At 50.8% G+C, this 26,682-nt stretch overlaps 1 protein-coding gene across 3 annotated transcripts in view; it reads left to right on the top strand.

The window, feature by feature from the left end:
• Positions 1-914: 914 nt before the first annotated feature.
• Tbx5 (T-box transcription factor 5) overlaps positions 915-26,682 on the top strand; it is a 48,356-nt gene continuing 22,588 nt past the window's right edge. Inside the window, exons 1-7 of one of the 3 annotated variants that reach the window (XM_060382520.1) lie at positions 915-1,050; positions 5,617-5,801; positions 7,412-7,506; positions 9,502-9,621; positions 10,429-10,576; positions 13,726-13,878; positions 20,783-20,874. In XM_060382520.1, the coding sequence (XP_060238503.1) occupies positions 5,655-5,801; positions 7,412-7,506; positions 9,502-9,621; positions 10,429-10,576; positions 13,726-13,878; positions 20,783-20,874 (755 nt within the window). In that variant the 5' untranslated portion in view covers positions 915-1,050; positions 5,617-5,654. Of the gene's footprint in view, positions 1,051-1,335; positions 1,686-3,543; positions 4,005-5,616; positions 5,802-7,411; positions 7,507-9,501; positions 9,622-10,428; positions 10,577-13,725; positions 13,879-20,782; positions 20,875-26,682 lie in introns of those variants that run through there. The other 2 variants (XM_021642880.2, XM_060382519.1) reach the window with 2 other exon arrangements.

The raw sequence follows: 26,682 nt of genomic DNA, 5'->3' as shown, positions 1-26,682 counted from the left end.
AGGTTTGGTCCAGGTAGTTGCCGAGCACGGGGGAAAGCGAAAGGAACTCGGCCTACTCAGCAACTCACCCTTGGTCTGTGTTTCCCGCCCACCCCGGCCCTACAGGTCGAACAGGGGGACAAGAATTTCGGATTGCATTCTTGGCGGCTAGGAGAAAACGCCGATTTGGGGTCAGAGCCATGCGCTTGGGGAAACGAAAGGGAAGCTGGAGCAGCAGGCCCGGCAGCCTGGATTCTTGGGGAGGAGGGCAGGGATGCGCTGGGGTCCCGTGTCCGGGCTGCAGGCCGCTGCCCGCAACCCCCTGGGGCCTGACCTTGGCTCTGCAGCTGCTGGGCCGCCCGTGTCACTGCCGCTCCAGTCCCCTGTGGACCGCGACTAAAACCGGGCCTTGTTTCCTAGAATCCTAAGGTTTCGAGGGGCGCAAAATCCCAGGGTAGACCTGCGAAGTGGAGACAAGTCCAGATTAAAAGTCTGGCTCCCCTGGGGCCACTCGCGGGGAAAACTTACCCTCGGGGAGGGCCTGACGCTCGCTGGCTCCGTGTAGGGCAGGCCTAGCGTATTGCTGGGCGCCGCCGGGGTCGGGGAAAGTCTACGCGGTTCGTTTCGTAACTCAAAGCGGAATGGGTTTCCAAAAGCACGCAGAATCTTGCGCAGAGCCACCCAACCACTTGGGAATTATGCCCATTGATCCAACTAGAAATAATTGCCGATTTCCACAAAATAAAATAGAGCGCGTCTCCCTTCTGCAGGACCAGGCGCTGTTTTTCCCCCCGTCAACACAGTGCACCCCTCTCTATCACTTCTCCCACCCCGCCCCACCGCACACTCGCATCCCGCCCCCGTCTGGCCACTCCGGGACCCATTGCCTCTCCTCACTGAAGGAGCAGCATAACCGAATGGCCTTTCTCTCTGCAAGGAGTCTTGGCGGATATCTAAGATATCTGATATCCACTAACATAGCCTGTAGTGATTATTTCAGTGCAGGAACGGACCTGGGGACCCCAAATGTACCCAGCTAAAAAGGCCTCCTCGTCAGAAAAATAAAATCGTGTAAGTAAGAAGCCTTTACCCTTTGCAGTGAACCTTGGGAAACACAGGTTTCCCTAACAAATGGGGGCTAAGGTGGGCTAGGGTTCTCACTTCTCTTTTCCTCTCTAAGAGAATCGCTCTTGATCATACTCGTGTCTCCATCTTATCACCCCTACTTCTGCAGAGGGCCCTGTGTTTTTCTGTCTTCTTATTTCCCCCGGGGGTTCAGGCATCCTAGATTTGTGTCTTACGGTAGACCTTGATAGATGAAGAGGAGAGAACCCAGCCTCCCGCCACTGCCCCCCAGCCAAGCGTGACAAGGCGCGGGCTGGTTGCGTGACTTATGACGTCTCTGAGCCCTATAGGAGCAGGGGCTGGTGAGATAGTCTCTATCGCCCGGTTGCCTCTTTATTTTATTGGGGTATGCCTGGCAATAAACAGTAATATTTAATTTGTTGGAGACCACAAGCCAACGACGAGCTGGGAGGTACTTGCTTTTCTTGACAGACGCTGGAAGAAGTCTTCGTTTTAAAAGGGGGGGGTCTTTTTTTTTTCCTGGGGATGTCCTTTCAAAACTCCTCGTGAGCTACCTTGCCTCAGTGAGCAAAAAAAACCCTTTTGGCTTCTGGGTTGAAAGAGGCGTGAGATTATTGGAGGTGAGTCTTGTTGGGGACAACTAAAGGGAGGGAGGGATGTCTACAGGGTGGCCTTCTTTATTTTCCCCGGAACTTCCCACCCTACCTGGGCCTGGCCAACACCTCCCACCCCCCAAATGCTACTGCAGAGCCATCTACGGCCTTGCATTTTATCTTCTGTCAACCTGCAAGAACAGATCTCTTGCGCCAGGTTACAAGGAAGATACTCAAAACAGCATTGTGCGATGGCTGGCGCTGTGCACCATCTAAGCTCCGAGAAGGAAGCAGATCTGGCTGGGTGGTTGCTTGGGGAAGGCCAGATTTTCCCTCTCGGGAAGGGCCTGCTGATTATTTATGGGGATTAATTTTATCCTCAAATCTCCTCGAATGTAAAGGGATTGGAGAGGTCTGTCTGGATTTCCCCTTCCTTCAACCAGAGATGCAGGCTCTCATCCCGAGGTCAGGTTGGCTTTCAGTCCTCCACCGGAGGTTGAGGTTGAAGCCGTTCAACCCCAAAGGCCCCCGAGCGGACTTTTCGAAGAGTGAAGGTGTTTGCACAAATAAATAGCGGGCTTTGGCCAAGGTCTGCGTGGAAACAGAACTAGAAGGTAGAGGGTGGGGTTTCTCCCTAGCTGCCCCACATTTACAAATGAAAAGTCCGCTGGAGAAATCTTGCAGGGGCAGCCTGTACATTTTGCAGCCACAGAGGCTATGGTGTTGCCGGGGTCCAGTCCAGGGCATTTTTTCTCTCTCTCTCTTTCCAGTTCCTGGCTCTAAGAATGTAGTCTCTAATTAGAGTCCCAGAAAAGAAGCAGGCTGAGAGGACGTAAGGGGGCTGGAGTGGGTAACAGAATGGGAACACTGGCATTTGATCAGGCAGCACTGTGTCATCCTAGCCCCGTTCTGCTTACACCAAGACCTGCTGTCAGTGTCTCCGCTGTGGACTGCTTTCATTCAACCTCTGAACAGCAGACTTCAGAGAGGAGAAGGGCAGGCCAAGGAGCACTCGGAGCTGAAATCCCTAGCCAGCCTGCAGTGACTGATTATTTTAATAAAACTGGGCACTGTCCTGTGTGCAGCCCAGTGTGTGTGGGGGGGGCACACAATGGTGTCTTGACATCTTTGATTTTGGTCTCCCATCCCAGGGCACCTTCTCCCCCAAGTTTTAGAGAGCTTGGGGTGGGGGGGGAGCGTGATGAGTCTGGGTGGAGGAGAGTTGTCAAGGCAGCTAGTCCTGGCTCTGCATGGGGCCAGCCAGGGTCACACCGCTCGCTCTCTGTCTGAGGTCAGCACTAGAGAGAAATTGGGAGAGGCTGCTGAGGCCCCGTGGGTGTGCACACGCCGAATGCACCCAATCTTGGTTCTCTGCAGAGCCGGGTCATTGAAATTGCTGAAATTGCTGAGCTTCCCTGAGAGAAACTGACTAGCTCTGCCCTGATTCCCATAGCTTTCCTTCCTTCCCTCCCTCCTTCCTTCCTTCCTTCCTTCCTTCCTTCCTTCCTTCCCTCCTTCCTTCCTTCCTTTACTTTTTTCCTTTCTCTCTTTCTTTCCTCCCGGCAGCCGCTGGCTCGGTGCAGCCAACTGAGATGGAAGGAGGATGGAAAGGGAGTGGGGGTGGGGAATCATGTCTAGAGCAGAGAGTCCCGTTGTGATTCAGGCGTTTGTAGGGGTATCTAGTGAAAAACTGGAAAAGGCGGTGGAAGGAGAGAGGGAGGGAGGGAGGAGAGAGAGAGAGAGAGAGAGAGAGAGAGAGAGAGAGAAGAGTAGAGGAGTTGGAGAAGCAATTTCTATACTTTGAAAGCATCCGCATCCCAGCTGAGTTAGATTGTCTAGGAGGGAGAGAGGGGAGAAAGGGGAGAGAGAGAGAGAGAGAGAGAGAGAGAGAGAGAGAGAGAGAGAGAGAGAGAGAGACTCATACCTCAAATTCTGGAACTTTAACTCTGGAAAGCGTCTCTCTCTGAAAACAGCTGCGTGCGCGGATTCCCGATGCTCTCTCAGGCCCCCCAACTTTTCTTCTCTGGGGTGGGGGGTGTGCAAGGGTGGGCAGGACACTGAGATTGTATGGTTTGGGGGTGCTCCGGGGATCCGCCGTTCAGTTTTGCGTTCTTCTGAACCCTGCCGGAGCCTGACAGCGGGAAAGTATTCAGGGCTAGCGAACAGCCAGCGAGCCGAGGAGGAGGTGTGTGCCTGAGGTGGGCAGTCGCTGGGAGGCTCCAGCGGTGGGTACTTCTCCTTAGCAACAGTAGCAGCTAGCTTGGGCAAGCAGACCCCAGGACGAACTCCAGCGTCACCATGCCTGCTATGGGGTGGTGGTGAATGCATCCGGCTGCGCACGGCGAGGTAACGGTACTACCAGATGGCCGGGGAGGCTCGGGAGGGGGCAGGCAGCCGCAGTCGGCTGGGGAAGCGGAGAATGGCGGACTCCAGCCCCGTCTTGCATTCTGCAGCCTGGCTTGCGGAGGTTTTTTTATCCCGGCCTGAACCTTTCAAGGCAAGGGGGAGCCGGGAGGCTGCGGAGACTGGGGGAGCAGCGCTGAGACTTGCAGGGCACACGGCCTGGTTCTGTCAAACCACATCTTGCTCGCCTCCGCCAGCCCCTGAGCTTGCTGGGATCCTAGCAAGGGCTCCGGGTGGGCTTCTCCCGATGGCTGGCTGTGAACGAGAGAGAGTGTGGGGCGCCAGCCCTGTTTTTCTTTGTTTTGAGAAGATTATGGGGCTCCCGTGGCAGTCTCCCCCGAGCTCCTAAGTCCAGAGGAAGAAAGATGCGGGAGGACTGGGCCTCAGAAGCTATCCGTGGCCCGATTTAAGTCTCACACCGCTACAAACCAGGCTGGGATCCGGTCTTTCTTGCCTAAAAAGCTGCAAAAATTGGGGGAGGGGGGTGTCCATTTCATGAAGTCTCTTAGCGTTTTGAGGGTGGAGGCGAGGTAGAAATCCTTACTCGAGGAAGGAGACTGAAAGAGCTTCTATCGTTTCCCGTCTTCCTCGGCTGCACCCCCCGGGCCGCCCTACCGCTCCTAGCAGTCCATTCAATGCTCGCAGCCCAGGGTTTATCTGGGCCCGGTTTTAGGCTCTCCAGCCCGGAGCCAGGCCTGCAGTTTGAGTGAGCCAGCCTGACTGAAGCCCGAAGAAGTTCCCTTCAGCCTCGCTACTTCACAGAACGCCTGCCCGCCCCTCACCCCTGCCTCCCGGCGAGCCCTCTGAAAGAGCAAAGAGGGTTCAACACGCCGGCTCCGCTCGCTCGCTCGCAGCAGAGAGCCAACACCGGGGCCCCAGGCCCCTTCTCCTGTCCTCCCGCCTTCAGTGTGGCTACATTTTTTAAATAAATATCGGCTTTGCTAAGGTTAGGAAGAGGGAAAGATTTAATTTCAAAGGCTGTTTCATGTAAAGGCCTTCAACAGTTGATGAGAGTTCTACTATTCTCTATCCTCCTGGTGTATCTCTCTTCAAGTCCTTTCTGCCCTGTTTTTGTTTTGTTTTGTTTTGTTTTAATTTTTGCAAGACGCGGGTTATTCTGGGCCTTTTGCCTATTGTGCAAAAATAATGTCTCTTAGGAGGCTTCATTAAAAAAAAATTGCTGGCATGACCTCCTGAATTTGACAAAGACCATTTCTCAAAGGGGCACTGGGTTTTTGTTTTCTGTTTTGTTTTGGGTTCCTACCCGATGGCTTCCAAAAATACCGACGCCTTATCTTTATTGGCTCTTCCAGGAGTTCAGACAAATTTGACGGACAGCTCTCTTATCGCCCAGAGCCTGTGCAGGGGAGATGCGGGGGGCCTTGCCGCCTCCTCCCTGTCTGAAGCGGGTATTTCGCAAGCGGTGGTGCGTGGTCGGAAAGTACAATAATAAAAAAAAAGACTTTCCGCAGCCTCCTTCAGCTGGCAGTGGAGGGTCAAGCTGCTGTCCCCTAAGTCGCTAGACACACGCCAACTCTCTCTCTCTTGTCCTCAGAATAGAACCTCGCGCGGGCACGGGACCCAGGGCGCACCATGGCCGAGGCAGATGAGGGCTTCGGCCTGGCCCACACGCCTCTCGAGCCGGATTCCAAAGACAGGTCCTGCGATTCAAAGGCCGAGAGTGCTCTGGGAGCGCCCAGCAAGTCGCCGGCCTCCCCGCAGGCCGCCTTCACCCAGCAGGTAAGGAAAGCCGGCCAGGCACCCGGAGGGGGGCCCGAGCCCCGCTTCCCCGCGCTCCCCACTGGCCGTGCAGGGGGCGGGCAGGGCCGGGTAGCGCTTCCTGGCTAGCCTCTCCCAGCCTCCCCCAATTGCACTCTACTCCAATCCACTTTATCGAGGCGTTTATCTTTATGGCCTGCGTATTTTCGAAACCTATTTACATTATTGGAGAGCTCTCAATTATCCGACTATTTGGGGTCAGCTAACAATGGCCCAGATAATTCTCTCCCAGCTGCCTTATTAAGGGTCGGGTCAGCGGCCGCTTCAGACCAGCATGAGCGATGGCCTGACCCTCCTTAGATCTTTCTTAGCCTTCGCCTCGGACCGCCTGCTCCGCACAGCCCACCTCGCCCCTCACGCAGTACCATTCATCTTGCTCCTGGGCCTGGAGGAGAGCAGGGGCTCCGGGACCCCGAGCTCTGCCGGGCTGGAAGCTGGTGCCGAGGGGAGGGAGGGGGCCTCGCCCTGTGCTCTGCACTGTGGGGACCCAGCGCTTTGGGTGCTCCCGGTGGGTTTTTAAAACCAGGAGTCATGGGGCACTGCTCAGAAAGGCTTGTCCAGAGGGACGGGTTTGACGCGGAAATCTGTCCTTGGATGTTCGATGCCTTCTCAGGCTCTTTCCTTCGCTTCTTGTATATTTGTGATAAAAGCAGAGAGGATTAAGAATAGTTGGGGGAATGTACAGAATTTTTTTTTTTTAAAGGGAAAACAAGTCCACTTTTGAGTTGGTTAAAATTGTTTCAAAGTGAAGAATTTGTGTCTGACTGTTTTGGTATTTGGTTTTTAAAAATAACTTCCAGTTGAAAGGGAAAATGTTAAAAGGCTTCGGTGGCTGCCCCAAGTCAAAGAAAGCCTGGGCAGTCGTTCTCGAAACGGCGAGGGTCCTGGAAGGACCCTCAATATAGACACTGGGAATTAATTTTCGTTTGTGTCCTTCAGGTGCAAAAACATTTAAAATTGAAAATTTCCACGTAATGGCTCACATGTTCTGGAACCTTAGCACTTAGGAGGGTGAGGCAGGAGGATTGCCAAGAGTTTGCTACAAGTACATGTGCTGTGGAGTGAATCCCAGGCCTGCCGAGACTGCAGACTGAGACCTTGTAAATAATAATAATAATAATAATAAATATTAACAGAAGAATTTTTTTGTGTTCATATTCACTATCCAGTGATGATTGACAGTAATGTATTTGCATAGCTGGGTGTTCTCTCCAAGAATATCTTAGCGGAGATTTCTAGATCGCAGATAAAAATGAATCAAAATGAGCTGGCCTGGTTTTTTAGAGAAGAGCACAGTGGTGGGAGATGATTCCCAGGACTGGGGCTGCTGGAGGGGACAGCTAAGAGCAGGGTGGCTGCTGTGGCTGCTGGAGGAAGGCTCCAGTCTGCCGAGGGAACCTTGGGCAGCTGCTATGGGCTGCCCTAGAGTTCTTATCACTCTGCACAAGTCAGACTCTCCCTTTTTTTTTGAACCCACGGGGCTTTGGAACCTAAGCAGCCTCTGCCTACAGGGGAAGCTTGAGAAAGGATTACCCCCTAAGATTTTTCACCAAAACCCCTCTCACTACCAGGGCATGGAAGGAATCAAGGTGTTTCTTCATGAAAGAGAACTGTGGCTGAAGTTCCATGAAGTGGGCACAGAGATGATCATCACGAAGGCTGGGAGGTGAGCTGGCTCTGGGCACTTGGAAGGAGGGCAGCCATTGGAGGAAAGAGAAAAAGGGAGAAGAGGAAGGGAGTCAAAACAGGAGAGACAATATTTAGTCCATTCTGGCAAAAGAGTCCTCAGCAGCATGGGGACCTCCTAGATTCTTACCTCTGGGTAGGATATTCTCTCCCCGTCTTACAGGAAGATTAAAGTGCACAGGGACCTGAACTATCTGGACAGGTTATCTAGGATACACACACACACACACACACACACACAGAGAGAGAGAGAGAGAGAGAGAGAGAGAGAATGGTAGTCAGATTTGGACTTGATCCCTTGCCCCCACCCCTATTCCCACCTTCTCTGACCTTGGAATGGTTCCAGGGTCCCACCCGAGGATTGCCAAACCCTGAATCGTTGAACGTATTCATTCGCTACTTCTTTCATTGTTTACAGAGAACAGGCCTAAGAAGCCCTTGAAACCTAGTGAGAAGCTACTCAGAGCTCTGCATACGGACAGGGATAAACAGCCATCGCGCTGGGCCCAAAACTGCTCTTCAAGGCCGGCAGGAGTTTGAGCTAGAAAGGCTAGGGCCTGGGGGGGGGGGGGGGCAGAGCAGTGCTAGCTCTGGGTCTCCTGAGTGCCGTTGTGCGACGGAGCCTGGGGAAACCTACCCCTGCAGCTGGTGGACGCTATGTGTGCCTCCGCCATCTAGGAGGCCATGAGTCTGGTGCGAAGAGACAGGGGCCAGGCCAGTAGACCCAAGCTGCCGGGTGTGTAAAGGCAAAGGGTGGAGTTGATTTTTCCAGATTCTGCGGGTTCCCCAGCCCAAGCCGCCCTCAATAAACTGACAACGGTGACGTTTATTATTTCTTGAAATTAAACAATGTCCGCTCCCCCGCTCAGCCCAAGGCCCTAGTGAACTAGAAGGCGGTGGGTCTGTTTATATCAGACATCTGAGGTCCCCTTTCCCATCCTGCGCAGGAGGGAAAGTCCCAGCCGGCTGCCTTTTCCCCCCCTCGCTGGAGCCGAGAGGATTTAACTATAAAAGGCCTGCAAAGTCTCTTGTGCCTCTGCCTGTGGGGCAGATAAACACGAAGCGGTGCGGGCTGCCGGCCTGAGGTGGAGAGGCCTTCTCTCGCCTCTTCTCCTGTTGCACCAACCCAGGTCCAACGACTCGTCCTGGGGCGCAAATCCAGCCGGATCCCCTGCCTTCTGGAGCGCGGTTCTCACCAGAGCTTAAGAAAAGCATTCTACTGGGGCCGGGCATGGGGGAGCCCCAGCAATACGACTTCTGCGCCAGTCGTGTGCCATCAGCTTTCTAGTTCAGGCTTCGGCTCGCTCTAAAACGGATTTCTGGAAGGGTTTGAAATTTCTTTCCCGAGTGCCTGGGAGTTTAAGCTCCCCAGGGAAACCTGCCAAGCGCTGTGGAGAAGTTGCAGATCATATATGAGTAACCGCACGCTGGCGACGACGTGGGCCTGGTCACTAACCCAGCGAACTTGGAAGCCGCTCTAGCTTCCAAGTTAACTGCTAGCTACAGTTAACCTGTGCCTCCAAGGGCAGAGGACTAAACTTAGTCTCCACCGCGATGCGTCTCTAGGGTGCCACCTTGGCTGGCAGCCTCGAGGTGGGGTGGGGGCTTTGAGTGAAAAAGTGGCTAGCTTTGTACCGAGTGGGCCTCCGCCTTAGCCAGATGCTAGGACACTCCTGGAAAGTCAGTCTCTTTAAACACACTAATCTGTAGGCGGCAGTCCCCGGGTTCTACTTTTCTCCCAAGGTGTCTGCAGTTGCTTCGGCTGCTTCCCTTCTCTCTGCGCCCTTTTCCCCCCTCCCCGTAACATCAGGGGAAACCCGGCATGGATCTCACCGAGGATGGAGTGGGGCCAATGCTCTTTGTTTCTCCAGGAATTGCTAAAGATCAGGGACCCACTCACCAGAGTATTGGCATTAACGCCCCTTCTTTTTATCTGTGTGTTCCCCTCTTCATTTCCCTCCACCCTCCCTCCCAGGCGGATGTTTCCTAGTTACAAAGTGAAGGTGACTGGCCTTAATCCTAAAACGAAGTATATTCTTCTCATGGATATTGTTCCAGCAGACGACCACAGATATAAATTTGCAGACAATAAATGGTAGGTTGCAGATTTCCAAAGGACAGGGAGGGCCGGGAGGAAAGTGTGATGCCTTTCCCATCCCCAGCAACGGAGTCAGCAAATGCCTTATTGTCGTTGTTGTTGTTATTAAGCTCCTACTAAAGCTCAAGGCTTGCGTGCCTCTTCTGATGCACAGAAAAAGAGCTCCCATTTCATAGACCTGAAAACTGAGGCCAACAGGAAGTGAGGGGACCCTGCCTACTTCTACAACCACATAGTCTGCCCTTTTTATTTTATTTTAAATAGGTATTGTTACTGAGTACTGGATATATTTCTGGGGGGCATAAAACCATTTACAGTTATTTTTTTTATGAGTTACCTGCTTTGAACATGACTGCTTTTATGAAACTGCAAAACTGGCCAATGGCTTCACTGGTGAAGCAGTCAGCAGAGGAAAAAAAAAAAAACAACAACAAAAACTATTCCTGGGCTCTATTGCTCCTCAGGCAGCCAGCAGCACACAGCTCAGGAGCTGGAAGAGAATGGCTCCTTTAAAAGCTCTTAAGGAGTTTTCGAGAGTTTTGCATGTGTGTATTTTCAGATACCACCAATATTTTGTGGGCAGCAGAGGCTTTGAGGCCCCACACACTCCTGGCACCGGGCTGGGGAAGGAGAAAGAGCCAAGCAGGCCAGGGCCTTTCTTGGATACAATGTGGGGTGCTTTAGGGCAGCAGAGACTGTAAAGAATTGAAGGAGACTAGAACATTCCCCTCACAGCAGCTCCTCTTCAGGCCAGCTGCCTCTGGGCCGTGGAAAGCCCTGTAAACTCTCATCTCCTCCTTTTAGGTCTGTAACTGGCAAAGCCGAGCCCGCCATGCCGGGCCGCCTGTATGTGCACCCAGACTCCCCAGCGACCGGAGCACACTGGATGCGGCAACTTGTCTCCTTCCAGAAACTCAAGCTCACCAACAACCACCTGGACCCATTTGGGCATGTAAGTATCCCAGCCTCTATCAGTGTGTGGGACAAGCCTCCCCCCCATGCACCCTGTTTCCTTCTCTCAGGGTCTCCATCTTCTGTCTCTTCCTCCCCCTTCTTTACCCTCCCACTCCAAGATCCCATTTACATAGCCCTAAGCTGTCAGGAAACTAGTTAGGACCCATCCTCAGGATAGGATGTTCAGCAAGAGCCACCACACCCCGTTCTTTTATCTTTCCAATGTGGGCAGTGCTGTTTCACACCCCCCCCCCTCAGAAACCTCTTTGAGAAACTTTCTCAATCGAACGGGTACCCAGCCTTCTCTTCCCTCTTTACTGTTTCTTCTGGCTCCACCATGCTCCAGCTCCAGCTGAGAGGACACTCTCTCCTCTCTCTGCTATCCCAGGATCTCTCTTTCCTCTTCCCTGGGTGCTGGAGATAGATAGAGCTTCAGGCTTCCCAGTTTCCAAGTTCTGCTTTATAGTCGTACTCTCCCAGGTAAGGAGAGCGAAGGTCTCATGCTTCCTCTTTCACAGGTGGTAAAGGGGACCCCCTTTCAGTCCCCCCCCTTAGGCTCAGTGCCCCCAGCCGATTTTATTTTATCTCACTATATCCAGTCTCCTTTCTCCTTTTCCATGCTTAGAGAAGGCAACCAGAATCCGAAACCTGGAGTCTCTTTGGCTTTAAGAGAGGGACCCAATGAATTCCCTACACATGCGGAATGATGTGAGTGGGCATGGTCCCCTCTCCCAGGTGACGCAGAGCTTTCAGTGGGTTCTCAGCCCAGCCTTGGCCTTCTTTTGCCAAAGAACAACAAAACATTTGCTTTTGGAGAAATAACCCCAAATAGATTGCTTTGGTTTTGGATTCTCCATTTAGAACCCTTTTCTAGAAGGTTGGACCCTGCTCATCTTTGGACAACTGGTACTCAAGGATGCTTTTGCAAAGGGAAGTCTAAGGGAGAGAAGAGGATGTGCCCACGTTCATATAGTTTGTTTGGGGAAAGGGGTTTCACCAAGGGGGGCACACAGTCTCCAGCTTAGAGAAATGATGAACTGGACTGGATGGACTTGGGAATAAGTTCAAATGAGGAATCTGCTCTTTCTGGGTGATGGTGACTAACCTGAGATCCGGAGAGAGTACAGGGTATCAGGATGGTCCACCGGAGGTTCTGCATGTGGGAGAGGAGAAGGCTGGGTAGCTGGTGGAAAGTTCTATCCTGAGCATGTCTTACAAATCACTAGATACCTAGCGATTCCAGTGCAGAAATGGCTTGGTACAGGATTAGAAAGCTTGGGGTATTCCTATGGTTACTAACCAGATATGTTATGGTCAAGGTCTTGGAGGACCTGCCCATTTCCTTCCTCTGGCTCCCTCTGCATGAGTGCTGGGACCCTTGAGTGGGGGCTTCTGTGGAACCTGCAGCTGACAACTGAGTCCATCTCCCAGTATCATTTCAGCTCTAAGCTGCCCCTCTGTTTTTCTGACAGTGCTTTTTGGGGTCACTCCGGGGGTAGACAGCCAGGAAAGGTCCTGGGCTCTATAAACAGAAATGAGCCACTTAGCGGGGATGGGGTGTCAGTTCCCTTTCAGCAACCCATGGAAAAGGAGAGAAGTACTCTACCCCGACTTTGAATCTAGAGTCACCCTGATGGAATTAGGGGCCATTAGATCACCCTCATTCTGAAGTCTCCACACTGTCCCCAGCTGTCAAAGCAATTTGGCTAAGCCGAAAGGACGGCTGTGCTGGCCCAGGGGCTGCACAGTCAAGCCGGGGGCCCCAGTGCGTCTCTCTGTCGCCACACCGCTGCTCACCAGCGTCATTATAAGCCTGGGAGGTGGCCGTATGTGTGTGTGTGTGTGTGTGTGTGTGTGTGTGTTTAGAGCTGGACGACCCCAGGCAGGAACTAAGAGGCCTTGCTCCAGGGTTGGGTTGGGTATTCTGCAAGCCTGCAGTCAGCAATGCAGATAATCAGAGACACCGAGCCGAACCCTGCTGCTGGGGCTTTGAATCGTGTGGGGAAAAGCAGGCCAGGTTTGGAGAATGGGTAAATGTGGCCCGTTGCATTAGAGAGTTTTAGGTGACTATTAAACAGTCTCTCTCTCTCTCTCTCTCTCTCTCTCTCTCTCTCTCTCTCACACAGAGTAAACTCAGTTTTGTTACTATGAATGCTTATGCAGGAGTCCTGCTTGCCGGCCAGAATATACAGCCAGGGGTCTGCCTCGTTTCCCTTTCCCCTTCTTCTCCTTATTATAATAATGTGGTCATAGCCATAGCCAAGAGCAGCAGGGGGAAGCCCCATCCGGAGTACCCCAAGAAGGGAGAAGAGCAAAACCTCTTTTCCAACAGATGGAGAGATCCATCTTTGAGTCCCAAATGCTGATCCTCAGAGAAAGGAAACCTCCTGTCAGCCGGTCCCTGCCTCAGCGGGGGTGTCAGCAGGGTACCCTTTCCACCTCACAGTCCTAGGAAACCAGAGCCAGCTCTCCTGTACCAGCAGCCCACCCCCCACTCCTGTCTCTGCCTGTCTGTCTCTGTGTCTCTGTCTCTCTCTCATTGACTCCTCCTTTTCATGTTGCAAAACAAAGGGCCGAGGTTTGAGGTCTATCAGAGCCACCAAGCCTCAGAAAATCCCAAACTGCTCTGCCCCATTGTCTAGGTCAGCCCTTGGCCTTCCTCAGAAGGTGTTTGAGGAGGAGTGTATGCCGGGACTATTGTATGTACGCATATATGTCCTTCCTGTCCCGGCGGCCACATTGCTGTCCAGTTTTCCCAGTCCTGGCTGGTTCCTGCCTCCAGACTTGCCAGGCTCCCGTTGGGGGCGGGAAGTGCCTTTATACACAGAGTTAATTTATTAAGCAAACTTTATTAAGAATTCTGATTTACTGCCCTGTGTGCTTTGGGTAGGTTCCTGGAATATTACCTTGACTTTCTTATGTGGAAATTGTCATTTTTGAAATGTTTCTTTTAAATGAAATCACTGGCCCCTTTTCAAAACAGAAGAAAAAAAAAAAGACAATTTTTTTTTTTTCTTTCTGAGAGCCCATATAATAAAGCTAATTGGCAGTGCAGATGGGGGAGGAGCAAGGACCCAGCTGGAAACAAAGGGAGTTTTGATTTTTTTTCTCTTTTTCTGACAATCTCATTTTCTCTGTTATTTTTAGATTATCCTGAACTCCATGCACAAATACCAGCCCCGATTACACATCGTGAAAGCAGACGAAAATAATGGATTCGGTTCAAAGAATACTGCGTTCTGCACCCACGTCTTTCCGGAGACCGCGTTTATCGCCGTGACTTCGTACCAGAACCACAAGGTAAGCCCGGAGCTCTAGCCGCCGCCTGCACCCGGGGCCGCCTGCTGCTTTTCGGTGGACGCATGCGCTGGGTCCTCGCCGGAACGCGGTGCTTAGAAGCTGCGCCGTGGGTCCACAGTCCTGCAGCCTCAACTGCTGTTCTCCTCCAGGGGGCTGGGAGGCGGGCCGAGTTGGAGCTGTTTGCATTATATTCCCGGTGGGGGAGGATCTCTCTCACCCACCTTTTTCTAGTTAGAGTCAGACTTGTCTTGCACTTGGTACCATTGGTGAGGGTCTACGGAAAAAGGGTGCTGGCATGGGTGGTTTAGTGCTATCCTTGGTGAGGATTGCCTTTCCGGTTGAGGACAATGTTCTGCTCTTTAGAGGCACCTCAAGCGGCCTTGGGGCAGGTGTCAAAGCGGAGGATACTTGGGGGAGGGGAGAGCTCCGCGTGAGCTTAGCGGAGACTGTCCCCTCCCCCTCGTCTGGATGCAGTTTGCTGTAAAGGCTGTCGGGCTGACGGAGAAGGCAGAGGAGGGTCCCAGGCAGGTTTAGTTCCGGGTCATCCAGTGGAGGTCATTCTGGTTCCGGCTGGGTGGTAGATATTGCCTCAACTGATCCTCTGTTAGAACCCGCTGTGGGCAGTCTCCGGAACTGTGATGGATGGTCCCTTCCAGATCTAAGGAGCGCTTCCTTCCCTTGCCCCAGAAGAAACCCTGCCCCCTCCCCAACACAATTACTTTTTTTTTTTTTTTTTTTGAAGGGAAGAAACAGGGTTGACCCCAGCAAGGGCAAAATGGTGAGGTCAGCTGCTATGATTTATCGAAACTATGACTGGCACTCCTAGAAATTGGCTTTCTTGTTTAACTGTGGCCACGCCACTCCTTAAAGGCTCCCAGAGAGGACACAAGAGCCACAAATACCTCATCCACCTCCCACTCAGGCAAGCCCAGGTTCATAGAGGAAGGGTGGGGGTGTGTGTGTGTGAACCTTTAAAAATGTGGATCCCCAGACCCTTGGCATGGTCTGAGTCCTGTGTCATGATAGTGTTTTGCACAGTGGAGCGGACATTCCCTGTCCCCTCTCCTCCTCTCTCTTGGTTATTTTTTTTTAGCTTTGTACAGTAAGCACTTTATTGCTTATTTCTTTTTGTTTGTTTGTTTGTTTGCTTGTTTGTTTGTTTGTTTTGAGTGTACTGCGTTTGAACTCACAGCTTCAGGCATTGCTAAGCATACATCCACTCAGCTGCTTTCTGGCCTCTTGACGTCTACTCTATGGTGTGTGTGTGTGTGTGTGTGTGTGTGTGTGTGTGTGTGTGACATGTGGACACACCGCCCAACGATGTCATATTCTTTGTTGTATGTTTACCGTGTGTGTGTGGGGGGTGGAGTCATACATGTGCTGCTATAGTATGCTTGTCAAGGCCAGAGGACAACTTGTTGGTTCTTTCTCTCTCCCTTCTTGTGAGTCTGGAGAATAAACTTAAGGCTTGGCGGCAATAGTACCCTTAGCTGCTGAGCCATTTTACTGGACCATGTATGAGTGTGGAGCACAGTCCTTTGGACTGTGGGTCTAAACATTCACAGATCTGCCAGCGTGGGTCTCCAGCCACCCATTTGGGTGTGTTTATTGACTGCATAGAAGCTCCACAGGAATAGCTTTCTGTATTAGTTGGGTCTAGTTCAAGAGCACATGAAGACTTTTTTATTCAGGTGGGCAGATCCTGGACATGCTCAAGAGGGCTTCCAGGAGACAAGTTTCTGCCACCCAGTCTCCCTGTCGAGCCCCAAAGTCGTTAATTTTGTGCATGAAGCACCCAAACAGATACGCTTCCCAGTCAAGTTCAAGACTCGAAAACATTCCTCACGCGGATATACGACGTGTGACTTCAATAAGTGGGCCATGGTTTCTTACGATTTGTGGACAGCGTCTCTCGTTTTATTGTCCCAGCTGGGATGGGTGTTGAGACGGCTGAGGGCATGGGCAAGCCGGCTGAGATGTTAACACCATGTGGATTAAGGGGTGGGGAGGCTGAGTTCTCAGATTCAAAGGAAAGCTCTAACTCGGTTTCCCATCTGTAAAATGGGAATCCCAGCAGCCATTTCATCGGGTCCTTGCTAGATGGCGGAGGTGGCAAAGCCGTGGTGTGGCTCTGGCCACTGGTCCGTTTGCTCACAGGCCAGCTCTGTTCAAAACCTTGGTGTTTTTGGAGAACTCTTTGCCTGCTCAGCAGCACTCCTTGATTACATTAAAATCTGAATGACTGACGTTTTAAAACTAGGTCTTATTTTTGTGGTTGAAAAATAACTACAAATACTGGTCTCTGTGGTTTCCTTGGTTCGTTGTCAATCGAGAACTAAACTTGTTTTGGTTTGGATGAATGAGTCTGGGGAAAATACTCTGGGTGAGTGAACAGCCAGGGATACCTGGGAATGCACCCCAGTTTGGGGAGGGGTTTAAAGAACGAAGGATGCTTTCTCCATGGGAGCTGAGGTGCCAGGTAGGGGTGAGGATGTGGCAGCATTCCTTGCTTAGGCTTATAAGGCACATACACAGGACCCTTAATGACGAGCTGAATTTCCTCAGCCCAGCTGTGACCCTAAGCTGGATTTGGGAGTTATTTCCCCAGATGTTTGACAGCCCGAAGGGGGAAAAAAAAAGATATTTAAAAACTCGAGTCTTCCCCAGTTCACTCAGGAAACACGGTTTTGTTTGCGTTTTCACAGCAGTTGTCAGCAGCTCCCAGCACAGTGCCTAGAAATATGTAGGTGTTTAACACAAGTCACTGGGGCATTTCATTTCCCGCCTCTTGCTACAATGGCTGTGTATGCAGGCACGAACACCCCTCAGTGCTGACTGACTTTTCCATCCTAAAGAGCTTTGCTCCAGTTTCAAATCCCTGTGTATGGAGTTCATATTTATGAGGTACTAGCTCTCTGGTTGGGACCAGGAAATGAAGCCCCTAATAGAGAGACATAATTAAGATTTTTTTGGCCCTCATGAGTTGTTTTTTTTTCCCCCCCAAAAGCAAGAATTTGCAACAATTATTTTCATTAATTTTTACAACCGCTGTCTCACTGGTTGGAGCCGGCATTTATATTTGGTTCCCCCCACCATCCCTCCACCGGATATCCGGTTTTATGCTGATTTTGGAAGGGGGTGCATTTGCATGGTAAATAGAAATAGGTTTCCCTGGAGCTTTTTGGTAGGCTCAGGGCTTCCAGGTGTGCAGATTTGGGGGCTCATAAGCTGACATGCAGCCTACAAGGAGGGAGCTGTTAGAGAGTGCTCTACAGTGCACAAGGCAGTGTGCAAAATAGGCTGTGCTTCAACAGCAGACGAGCCTGTCTAGAAGGATTTCTCAAGGATGATTCTCTCTGTGTGTATGTGTGTTTATGTGCATACACTTTTATACCATGCCCACAAGTAGAGGTCAGATGACGACTTGAGGGAGTCAGTTTTCTCCTTTCCTCCTGTGGGTCCCGGGGATGAAGCTCAGGTTGCCAGATTGGCCGGCAAACACCTTTAGTAGCTGTACCATCTCACTGTACCCACCCTATCTTTGAGACGGGATCTCTCACTGAACCCAGAGCTCACCAATTGGCTAGATTGGCTGGCCAGCCGGTGCCTGGGGATCCTCCTGTCTCTGCGCCCCAGAACCAGCATTCCATGGGGCCTGAACTCAGGTCTTCTTGTCTGTGCTGTCTGTGAGCACCTTACCTTCTGAGCCATCACCCCAGCCCTCCCCGGGACCTGTCTGAGCAGTCCCCGAAAGATGTGAAGCTGGGGTGTGGTGCAGATCTGAGCCCTGCTGTCGTGTGCGCAGCACTGGCTTCTGTTTCCAATGCTGCCCAGAAGGAGATATGTAAAGTCAGTATGCTGAAGTGAAGCCATAACTAGTCACTTTTTATTCTGTGCAGTGGGTTTTTGTCTGAAACAGAGCCAGTTAGCAAACTCATGATCCTGCTGCTTCTGTCTTGAGCGTGGTGGGATTATGGGCGTGAACCTCTGCGCCTGGCTTTCACCATGGTTTGGTGTGTAAACCTGTGAGCGAGCTGAAGTGACACAGAAAGAATGTGAGCGAGAGGCTATTTTTGTGTGTTTGGGTCACTTTCAACTTTTTAAAAAATGTGTTTGAGTGTTTTGCCTACATGTGTGTCTGTGCATACGTGTTTGCCTGGTGCCTACAGAGTCCAGAATAAGGGGTTAGATACCCTGGAACAGGAGTTACATACAACTGTAAACTACCATGTGGGTTCTGGGTCCTCTGGAAGAGCAGCCTGTGCTCATAATTGCTGAGCCATTTTTCCCGCCTCAGGAAAAACAAAAAACAAAAAACAAACAAACAAAAACCCAAACTTTTTTTTTAAGACAAAATAAAACCCATGTTTGTTTGTTTGTTTGTTTGTTTTTTGTTGTTGTTTGTTTTCACTTTTCCTTGGACTAACTTAGGGTCCTAAGTTCTTAAAAAGACAGTGAAGCTCTAGGCTGGGCCTAGGTTCACATGGTCATTTATCCTCGGTATTGCAGGGACTGGCAGGGGTCAGTTTCAGTAGCTGAGGTAGGGGAGGGGTTGAAGGACAGAGGACTTCTTCCACCCTGTTTAAATGATCTAATTATTATTATTTGGTTTACTTATAATAGGGTCTCATGCAGCCCGGGCTGTCTCTTAACTCAGTATATAGTCAATGGCCTTGAATTTTTAATCCTTCTGCCTCCACTGCCTGAGTGCTGGGATTACAGGTGTGTGTTATCATTCCTATCTTCTGCTTCTGCAACTGAACCCAGGGTTTTCCTGCATGCTAGGCAGGCTCTCTATCAACAAAGCTGCATACCCAGTCCAAATTATTTATTATAATTATTACAGGGTCTTGCTATGTAGCCCAGGCTGACCCCAAACTCTTGATCCTCCTGCCTCAGTCTTCAGAATGGCTGAGATGACAGGTATGTGCCAGCCAGCATACATGGCTTTATGTGATCTACTTTCCAGTTTATTTTTGCAAATTCATTCTTTAAAAACTGATTTGTCTTTCATTGGATTGTGTTTTATGACAAAATCTCAGACAGACAGGCAGACCTCTGAATTCAGAAGCACATGTTTCATAGATAGCTTTCTGAACTGACTTATAGTCTGACTCATGCTGAAGAGTCCAGACAAAATCAGAAAGCAACAGGCATAGCCATGCAGGCCTATGATGCCAGCACCTGGGAGGCTGAGACAGAGAGAAACTCAATCTGATCCACGACCCCTCTAGTTTTCTAGCAAGAGAGTTTTAGGTCAGGACCAGCTTGTGCTAGAGCCTTCTCTGATGGCTGTTCAACTTTCTCCTCCCAACCAGAAGGCAGGCTTTGGTTTCCGAACTTCCTGTGGATACCGAGAGAGGGAGTTTGTCATCTTTTTATTGAGTGCCAAGCGACTCTGTCACACTTCGTTTCTCCTTTGTCATATAGAGTTATAAACAATATTTCTGGGTAAAATAATTTTGAATAAAAAGGGAGTTGTTTTAAATAGAAATTGTGGCAGAGCATGGGGACTCACACCTGCAATCCTAGCACTTTAGAGTCATTTCAGCCCGAGGCCAGCCTGGACTCTACAGTGAGACCCTGTCTCCAAAAAACAAAAGCAATTTGAAAAACAAAATCTTAAAAGGGACAAAGTACGAGCTGCAAAAACCTGAGGTCCGGAGTTTGGATCACTAGCACCCACACAATGCTGAACTGGCATAGTGGGGGACCCCCCAAAAAACCACATTGCTCACAAGCTGGAGAGAGGAGCCTCAGGGGAGCTAGACAGCTTGAGTAGTTGAGTCTGCGAGCTCTGGGCTCTCGGGAGAGATCCTGCCACAGCATATAAGGTGGAGAAAGACCCAGGAGGACAGCTGATCCCTCCACAAGCACACTCTTAAACATGTGAGCATGCACGCCCATAGGCAGGTACACACACACACATACGTGTAACACAAAACAAAACAGACGGCAACTTAATCAAAGAAGCACACACAGGCTCTCGGATGTGACAGTGGCCCTGACGGGGAATCCCGAGCCGATGATGGCAGTCATGATGCCCTGCTGTCCGTCGTGCGATGCCACGTGTGACGGTTGAGCTCACACACAACTTTGAGGAAACCCCTCTAGCAGATTGCATGGGGATGCGGCCTGCCACCTGGATCCACTATCAGGTTGACGCTACTATATTACATGTTGACGGCTTAAATTAAAGTGCTGGGCCTCGAACCAAAACATGAAAAAAAAAACAAAAAACAAAACACACAGTTCTGCTGTGGGGTTGTCACAGATTTTTAAAGACAGAGTTCCCACTTCCGTGCCTGGAAAACCACAGAGGGTCAGAGCCACGGCAGGGCTACCATCTGTGGGAGCCTCAGATGTCGGTGTTTATTGTACTGGGCAGCGTTTTACACCTGGGCCAGTCAGTGCTGTCTGCAAAATGGTGAAATGGGGCGTGACCGGATCTTTGAAAGCTACGATCAAGATGTGTTTCCTGCGATCCCGAGATTACCACATTGTGTGGGATGTGCAGTCGCTGCTTCAACACTTAGAAGTTGAGCTTTCTAAGGAAGAGGGGTCAAATGCTGAGGCTTCCATTTTCTTTGAAATGCAAAATGCCCAACACACACATACACACACACACACACACACACACACACACACTGATGATGAGGTAGAATATGACTTCAATTAATGAGTAAACCAAATCCAGGATTTCCCCTTCCTTTTAACCATGGTCTGATCTGAGACATTTTTCAAAGCCTCAGCTCCAGCGATGAGTCCTGTCACTGTGATGGACTGCATTGTGTCCCGTGGGCTGTTCGGGGTCTCTCTCCATGACACTTGTTATGCACCCTTGTCCCAAGGTCCTCTTGTGGTAACCAAGTGTGACCCAAGCTGCTCTCCCTCCTCCTCTCAGATCACGCAGCTGAAAATTGAGAATAACCCCTTCGCCAAAGGCTTCCGGGGCAGCGATGACATGGAACTGCACAGGATGTCTCGGATGCAAAGGTAAGAAACTGGGATGAAATGCACCCCTACAAATCCCCCCCCCGTCAGCACTCTTGCCATCCAACAGAGAAAGAGATCTCTCATTCTCATCTGTCTCTCTCTCTGTCTCTGTCTCTCAATCACTTGTCCATTTTATTTTTTAAGACAGTCCTCCACTGGGATCCCTGATTCAGCCAGGCTGGCCCCTGACCTCTAGGGATCCTCCTGTGTCTGCCTCCCCCCACAACTGAGATTGCAGGCAAGCCTCACCATGCCTGGATTTTGCCATGGGTTCTGGGGATTTGAACTCAGATCCTCATGCATGTGCAGCTGGCACTTTCTGGAGTGAGTCATCTTCCCATGCCCCAACCCCTTTTCTGATAGCCCTTATGAACCGGATGGGTGCTTTCAGGCAGCCTGTGGTGTGGATGCCTGTGTGGGGGACTGTGGAATCCGGCCGCCAGGGGCCCGAAGCTCCATGCCTCCTCTTCCTTTGTTGTATGCCACCCCTCCTCCTGAGCCCCCTTCCCTTCTCCTTCCCATCCATCTCAGCTGATGAAGGCTGTTCTTTCGACAACAGCTCTGCATAAACGAGAGAGAAGTTAACAGCTCCATTTCCTGGGGGTAAAACACAGACCAGGTTGATACCAGGTGGTGTCCAGGGCACCCTGAGGGGTGGGGGTGCTGGTCGGAAGCCAGTGCTAAAATTCATTTGCTAGTTTTACATATCCTGTGGTCGCAGTCGCTGATATGACAAATAGAGGTGGTTGGAACAAATGCACAAGAGAAGGAATTGGGTCTGATTGAAAGGATCGAATGAGCACAGTCAGTTGTCAATTGTTTTCCCAACTTCCAGTTCAACTCACTACATGGCAGGAGAGTTAGAAATCCCATCTCAGTCCTTTTGACCAAGTGCATGAGCACACTACATGCACACGCACAGGTACACAAACAGGTATACACAAACACAAGTACACACACATACAAACACACACACGTAGGTACACACAAACACAGGCACACAAACATACACACAGGCACACATACATGCACACACAGGTACACACAACTGCAGGCACACACACATATCCATACACACACAAGCACACATACAGGTACACACACATGCACACAGATACCCATGCATACTCATGAACACACACGTACATGGGCACGCATGCGCTCTCTCTCTTTCTCTCTGGGTTTAGTGATTCCAAATAAAATTAAACCACTGATGACTGTCTGGAAGAGAGAAAAAGGGAGAGTCAGTTAGATAACAGGACACAGTCATTCAAAGAAGGGTAAGGGACCAACAAGAGACAAAGAGACAGAAGCCTCATAGGCTTGGAGTCTAACATTGCACTGAGAACTGTGTGCTGTGAGATTAATTTAATTAAATATATTATTATTTTATTTGCATGAGTCTTTTGCCCACAAGTAAGTCTGTGTACTATGTATGTTCAGTGTCATGGAGGCTGGAAGAGGACATCAGAACCCCAGGAACTGGAGTTACAAACGGTTGTGAGCCGATTTGTGGGTGCTGACAATCAAGTTCAGGTCTGAGTTCTCTCTCCAGCCCCAGGAATATTTAAACTTAGTATTTTCAAAATGCACTTTGAAATCCATACTTGCCGTAGTTCTAGGGCCAGAGGAGTCTGTGCCGACAAAAATCCTATCTCAGCAGAGACGGATATATCTGTCTGAGACCCCAGTGACCCAAGTTCAGAGTCACACCCCATGCTGATGGTGACTTTGCTGCTACAGCCATTGCTGAAGCCTTGTCTGGGAGCTACAGGGGAAGGTCCAGCCTGGACTACTTTGTAGAAGCACAGGTCACCAAAGGGTCTTAGCATCGCCCACCTCTCCCATCCTTTCTACAAGGGCACGGTGGATTGGAGAGGTCAGGCGGCACTCCCTCCCCAGCTCCACCAGGCCTGCAGAGTGGGTCTCTTTCTGTGCTAAGGACCGAACTCAGGTTCTTGCACAAGATAAGCCCATGCTCTACTGCTGAGCTCCCTGCTGGCCCAATTCTTCTCAACGCATCCTCCTGGACAACAGCCTCTTGACTCACACCGACTGCGGGGGGGGCCCCTTCTCCTCCCGCAGAGAACCTCAGAAAAGACAAAGATAAGATCACCGGACAATTGGAAACTCTCCAGGTTCTTATCAAGGGAGGGAGATCCAGACCTTTTACGGCTGACCGACCACACCCTTCCCATCAGGCCCTGCTGCCCCCTGGCTCTGTCCGTTTGGACCTGTTTGCTTTTTCTTGTTCAGTTTGCCCGTGATGATTCCCTTTCATCCACGGGCCAGCTCTCAACATCAGTGAGTTTCTTGTGCCTCTTCCTTCCTTTAAGAATCTCCTGCGCGACCCTGCTCTTTGGAAGCTCCTAGGGACAGGAATCAGATGGGAAAGGACAGGTGTTTGAGAGCTAGGATGTCCTAACCAGTCCTCCCCACCACCCCATTCCAGTTTTTACCGGGTCTCTGTCCGTCCAGGTGTCACACGGGAAAGAGGCAAAGGGAGCGGTAGAGGAGGAAAAGAGAGAGGGTGAGGAGGGAAAGGAAGAAAGGGAGGGAGCAAGGGAAGGAAAGAGCTGGTCACCACTGCTTCTTATGTTGAAACCAGTCTCTCAGCCCAAGAGCCACAGGTTTCTGTGACCACATGAGGGGTTGTTTTGGGAAACCCAGAGAAGGCTAGACCTTGGGGGGGCGGGCTGTTAAACAGAGTGTGCTGCTATGCAGTTCTTTTGCAGGTGACTTTAGGGACAGTGATGGAGGAAGCAAAGTGGCTGAAGTAACAGCTTCAAGGTCAGACAAAGCTTGGGTTATTCCTGGCTCTGTGTCAGTCACTGTGTGACTCTGGGAAAGTGAGTTAACCGGGCAGAGACTCGATATTCCCACCTGTGAAATGGGTACAAAGAAATATAGCCTACATATTTTAGGGGTCTTGCAAAAATTACTTGAGAAAATGCAGGCAGTGAATCTGGATCCTAGTCCATTCTCAGGACACTGTCCATGATCTGGAGGAAATCTCCCTGGGACTGTCAGTTCTAAGTTTGTTCAGAATTTATTTTGGGCTGTTGTCCCAGCCCCCAGGGTTGCCATAGGTAGTGACAAGCAAGGACTGTGGCTCTTGGAGTCAGCTGTGATAAAGGGCGGCTCGCTGTTAATCTTGTAATTCTGTTTCCTGTCCTCCACACACCCGGTGACAGCTGACTCTAGGAGGAGGAGGAGGAGGAGGAGGAGGAGGAGGAGGAGGAGGAGGAGGAGGAGGAGGAGGGATGAAATCTGGAAGAAGGGAGAGAGAGGCAGGGTTCTGGAGGGCTGCATGGTTCTTCCACGGAGATGGCTTCTGGACCGCCTTGCCCAAGGCCTGGACACTCAAAACGCTTTGCTCTCTCTCTTCTGATCCTGTGTTTGGGAAAACACAAGAGTGACTTAGTTATTCTCCAGTACTCATTTATGGTGTCCAGTTACAGGAGCCATCACTGCTTATAATAAACACGGGAGATCTGAGAAAAAAAAAAGAAAAAGCCACCGAAACAGCCGTTTTCAGCTTCCTTTGACAGTGCACATGCGCACTCCCAGGTTATTTAGAAAAGTCGGGGGCTGCCATAAAACCCCAGCTTCTCACAGCCAGTTCTCCTCAAGTCCTAAGAGGTGAGCGATGGGGGAGTTGATTTTGGAGAATGTGTCGGTGCTGTGATCTTAGAGATTGTTATTGAATAGAAAATGAGACTAAGTTAATAGCAGGGAGGAAGGAAGGAAGGAGGGAAGGAACGAAGGAAGAAAAGGAGAAAGGAAGGGAGGGAGGAAGAAAGTTAGCAATCAGGAAAGCTGGTTAACTCCCAGGTGACTGAAGGAAGATGACCTGGTCAGCTTTCAGAAGTGGTGATGCTGTGGAGATCAACTCTGCAGACCGCAGACATTCCGCACCTGCGCATGCCAGCCCAGCCCCCTAGGAAGGGTTAAGGACTCCATTGCTGCCGGAGACAACCCTATGTCCTGCTTTTCACTGACCTTCCTGCCTTGAACTTGGCTTTGGTGTCTATGGAGTATTCAGACAGCTTGAGAACTCCTGGGAATCAGAGGGTCCAAAGTAGCTGCTGGAAGGATAGGGGTTAAATGTGCTGAGAAGGAGGGTTTTCTGGTGGGGGTGGGGAGACAGTGAGCAGGGGCTTGAAGAGTAGGGTATAGGTTCTGAAGGGCTCAGAGGGGAGGCTGGAGAGGAGCAAGGACAGGGTGACATCATGAGAACTGCTCCTGGAGCCTGGATAGTGAGATAGAGACAGCTCAGGACGGCATCCCGCGCATGAACTCCCAGCCCCAACTGCAAAAGAGAAAATTGAGGTCCAGGGGCTCTTTCTGTAAAGGTTTTGATCTGTTGATTTATTTAGCTTTCATCTTTATGAAATGCTCACTGTACACCAGGCACTGGGGTTATGCAAAGATGAGACAATACACAGAGGAAACAGGGCTCCAGTATAGACAATAGATACTGAAACTGGGTAGTTTTGTGGCTCCCCTAACTCACTGAATACTTGTCTCACCTGTGAAAGGGAGGATAATTACAGACAACCAGGGTCAGGGCAACAATGAAATGTTGTAACGCAGCTTTCTGGCATTGCAACGAAACACCCGACACAATCACCTTAAAAAGAGGAAAGATTATCTTGGGTCCACGGTTTCAGAAGTTTCAATGCACAGTCAGTTAACACCTTCAGTTTGGGCCTGTGACTAGGCAGAACCCCAGGGCAGGCAAGTGCAGCAGAGACAGTGGCTCACCTCGTAGCAAACGGGGAAGGGGGTGAGGATGGAGGTGGGTCCCAGGACCCCCACGAAGGGCAGACCTCAGAAGCCTTGCTAGGTCCCACCTTCTGTTTCCTAGAGACATTCGTGTATTTTATTTTATGTGTATGAACGTGTGCCTGTGTATATATCCGTGTACCACAGATGTACAATGCCCACAGAACCCAGAAAAGGTCATCGGAACTGAAGTGACAGTTGTGATGGTTGTGAGCTGCCACGTGGATGCTGACAATGGAATCCAGATCACCTGGAAGAGCAGCCAGGGCTCTTAGCTGCAGAGCCATCTCTCCAGCTCTAGGTCCCTCCCAAGTCTTCAATCCGAGGGTCTGTGGGAGAGACTTATCTAAACAATAACTCTTGCTGTCAAACAAATGAATCCCAAACTGTTCCCAGACTGGCCGGGCTGGTCCCTAGCTTTTCCCATCTGTTCTTTATATGTGGCAATCCAAGCCGGCTAATGTGGAACATAGGGTAACCCCAGGTTCCCCAAAACGCATCTGTAGCCTGCATAAAGGAGTAAAGAGTGCAGGGTGGCCTCGGTTCTTCCACAGAGGACCCCAAGGCCATTGAAGAACCCCCAGTATCATACAGTTCAGAGAAACCCGTCTAAGGCTCCTTATTTGCAATGGACGGTGGCAAAGACAGATCACTCAATTCACTGCCTGTGATTCCCAGGTCAGATCTGGCCAGGGCTTGCGGCTGAGGCCTGAGGCCGAAGGAAGGAAAGGCAGGCTCCCAGAGTGTACATGCCTAGGATTTGTGTTTGATGTTGCCAGCTTTCTGCCAGCTCCTCACTGCTTGTGCACTGGAGCACCTGGACACAGCTCTGTCTATAGTGGGAGACAAGGGCTCTGTCTATAGTGGGAAATTCTTAATGGCCTAGACAGGGTGACAAGGGAACATATTGAGGTTTAAAACTGCCAGGCTCAGACAGGAAGACACTGCACAGCACTGACGCACGGTGATGTCTCACATTGGCTGTGCTGGGTGATGAGCCAGGTGCATATCTTCATGAGG

The sequence above is a fragment of the Meriones unguiculatus genome, chromosome 4 (genome assembly GCF_030254825.1).
Source record: "Meriones unguiculatus strain TT.TT164.6M chromosome 4, Bangor_MerUng_6.1, whole genome shotgun sequence".
NCBI classification, from domain to species: Eukaryota; Metazoa; Chordata; class Mammalia; order Rodentia; family Muridae; genus Meriones; species Meriones unguiculatus.
This window is presented reverse-complemented; position numbering and strand designations above follow the sequence as displayed.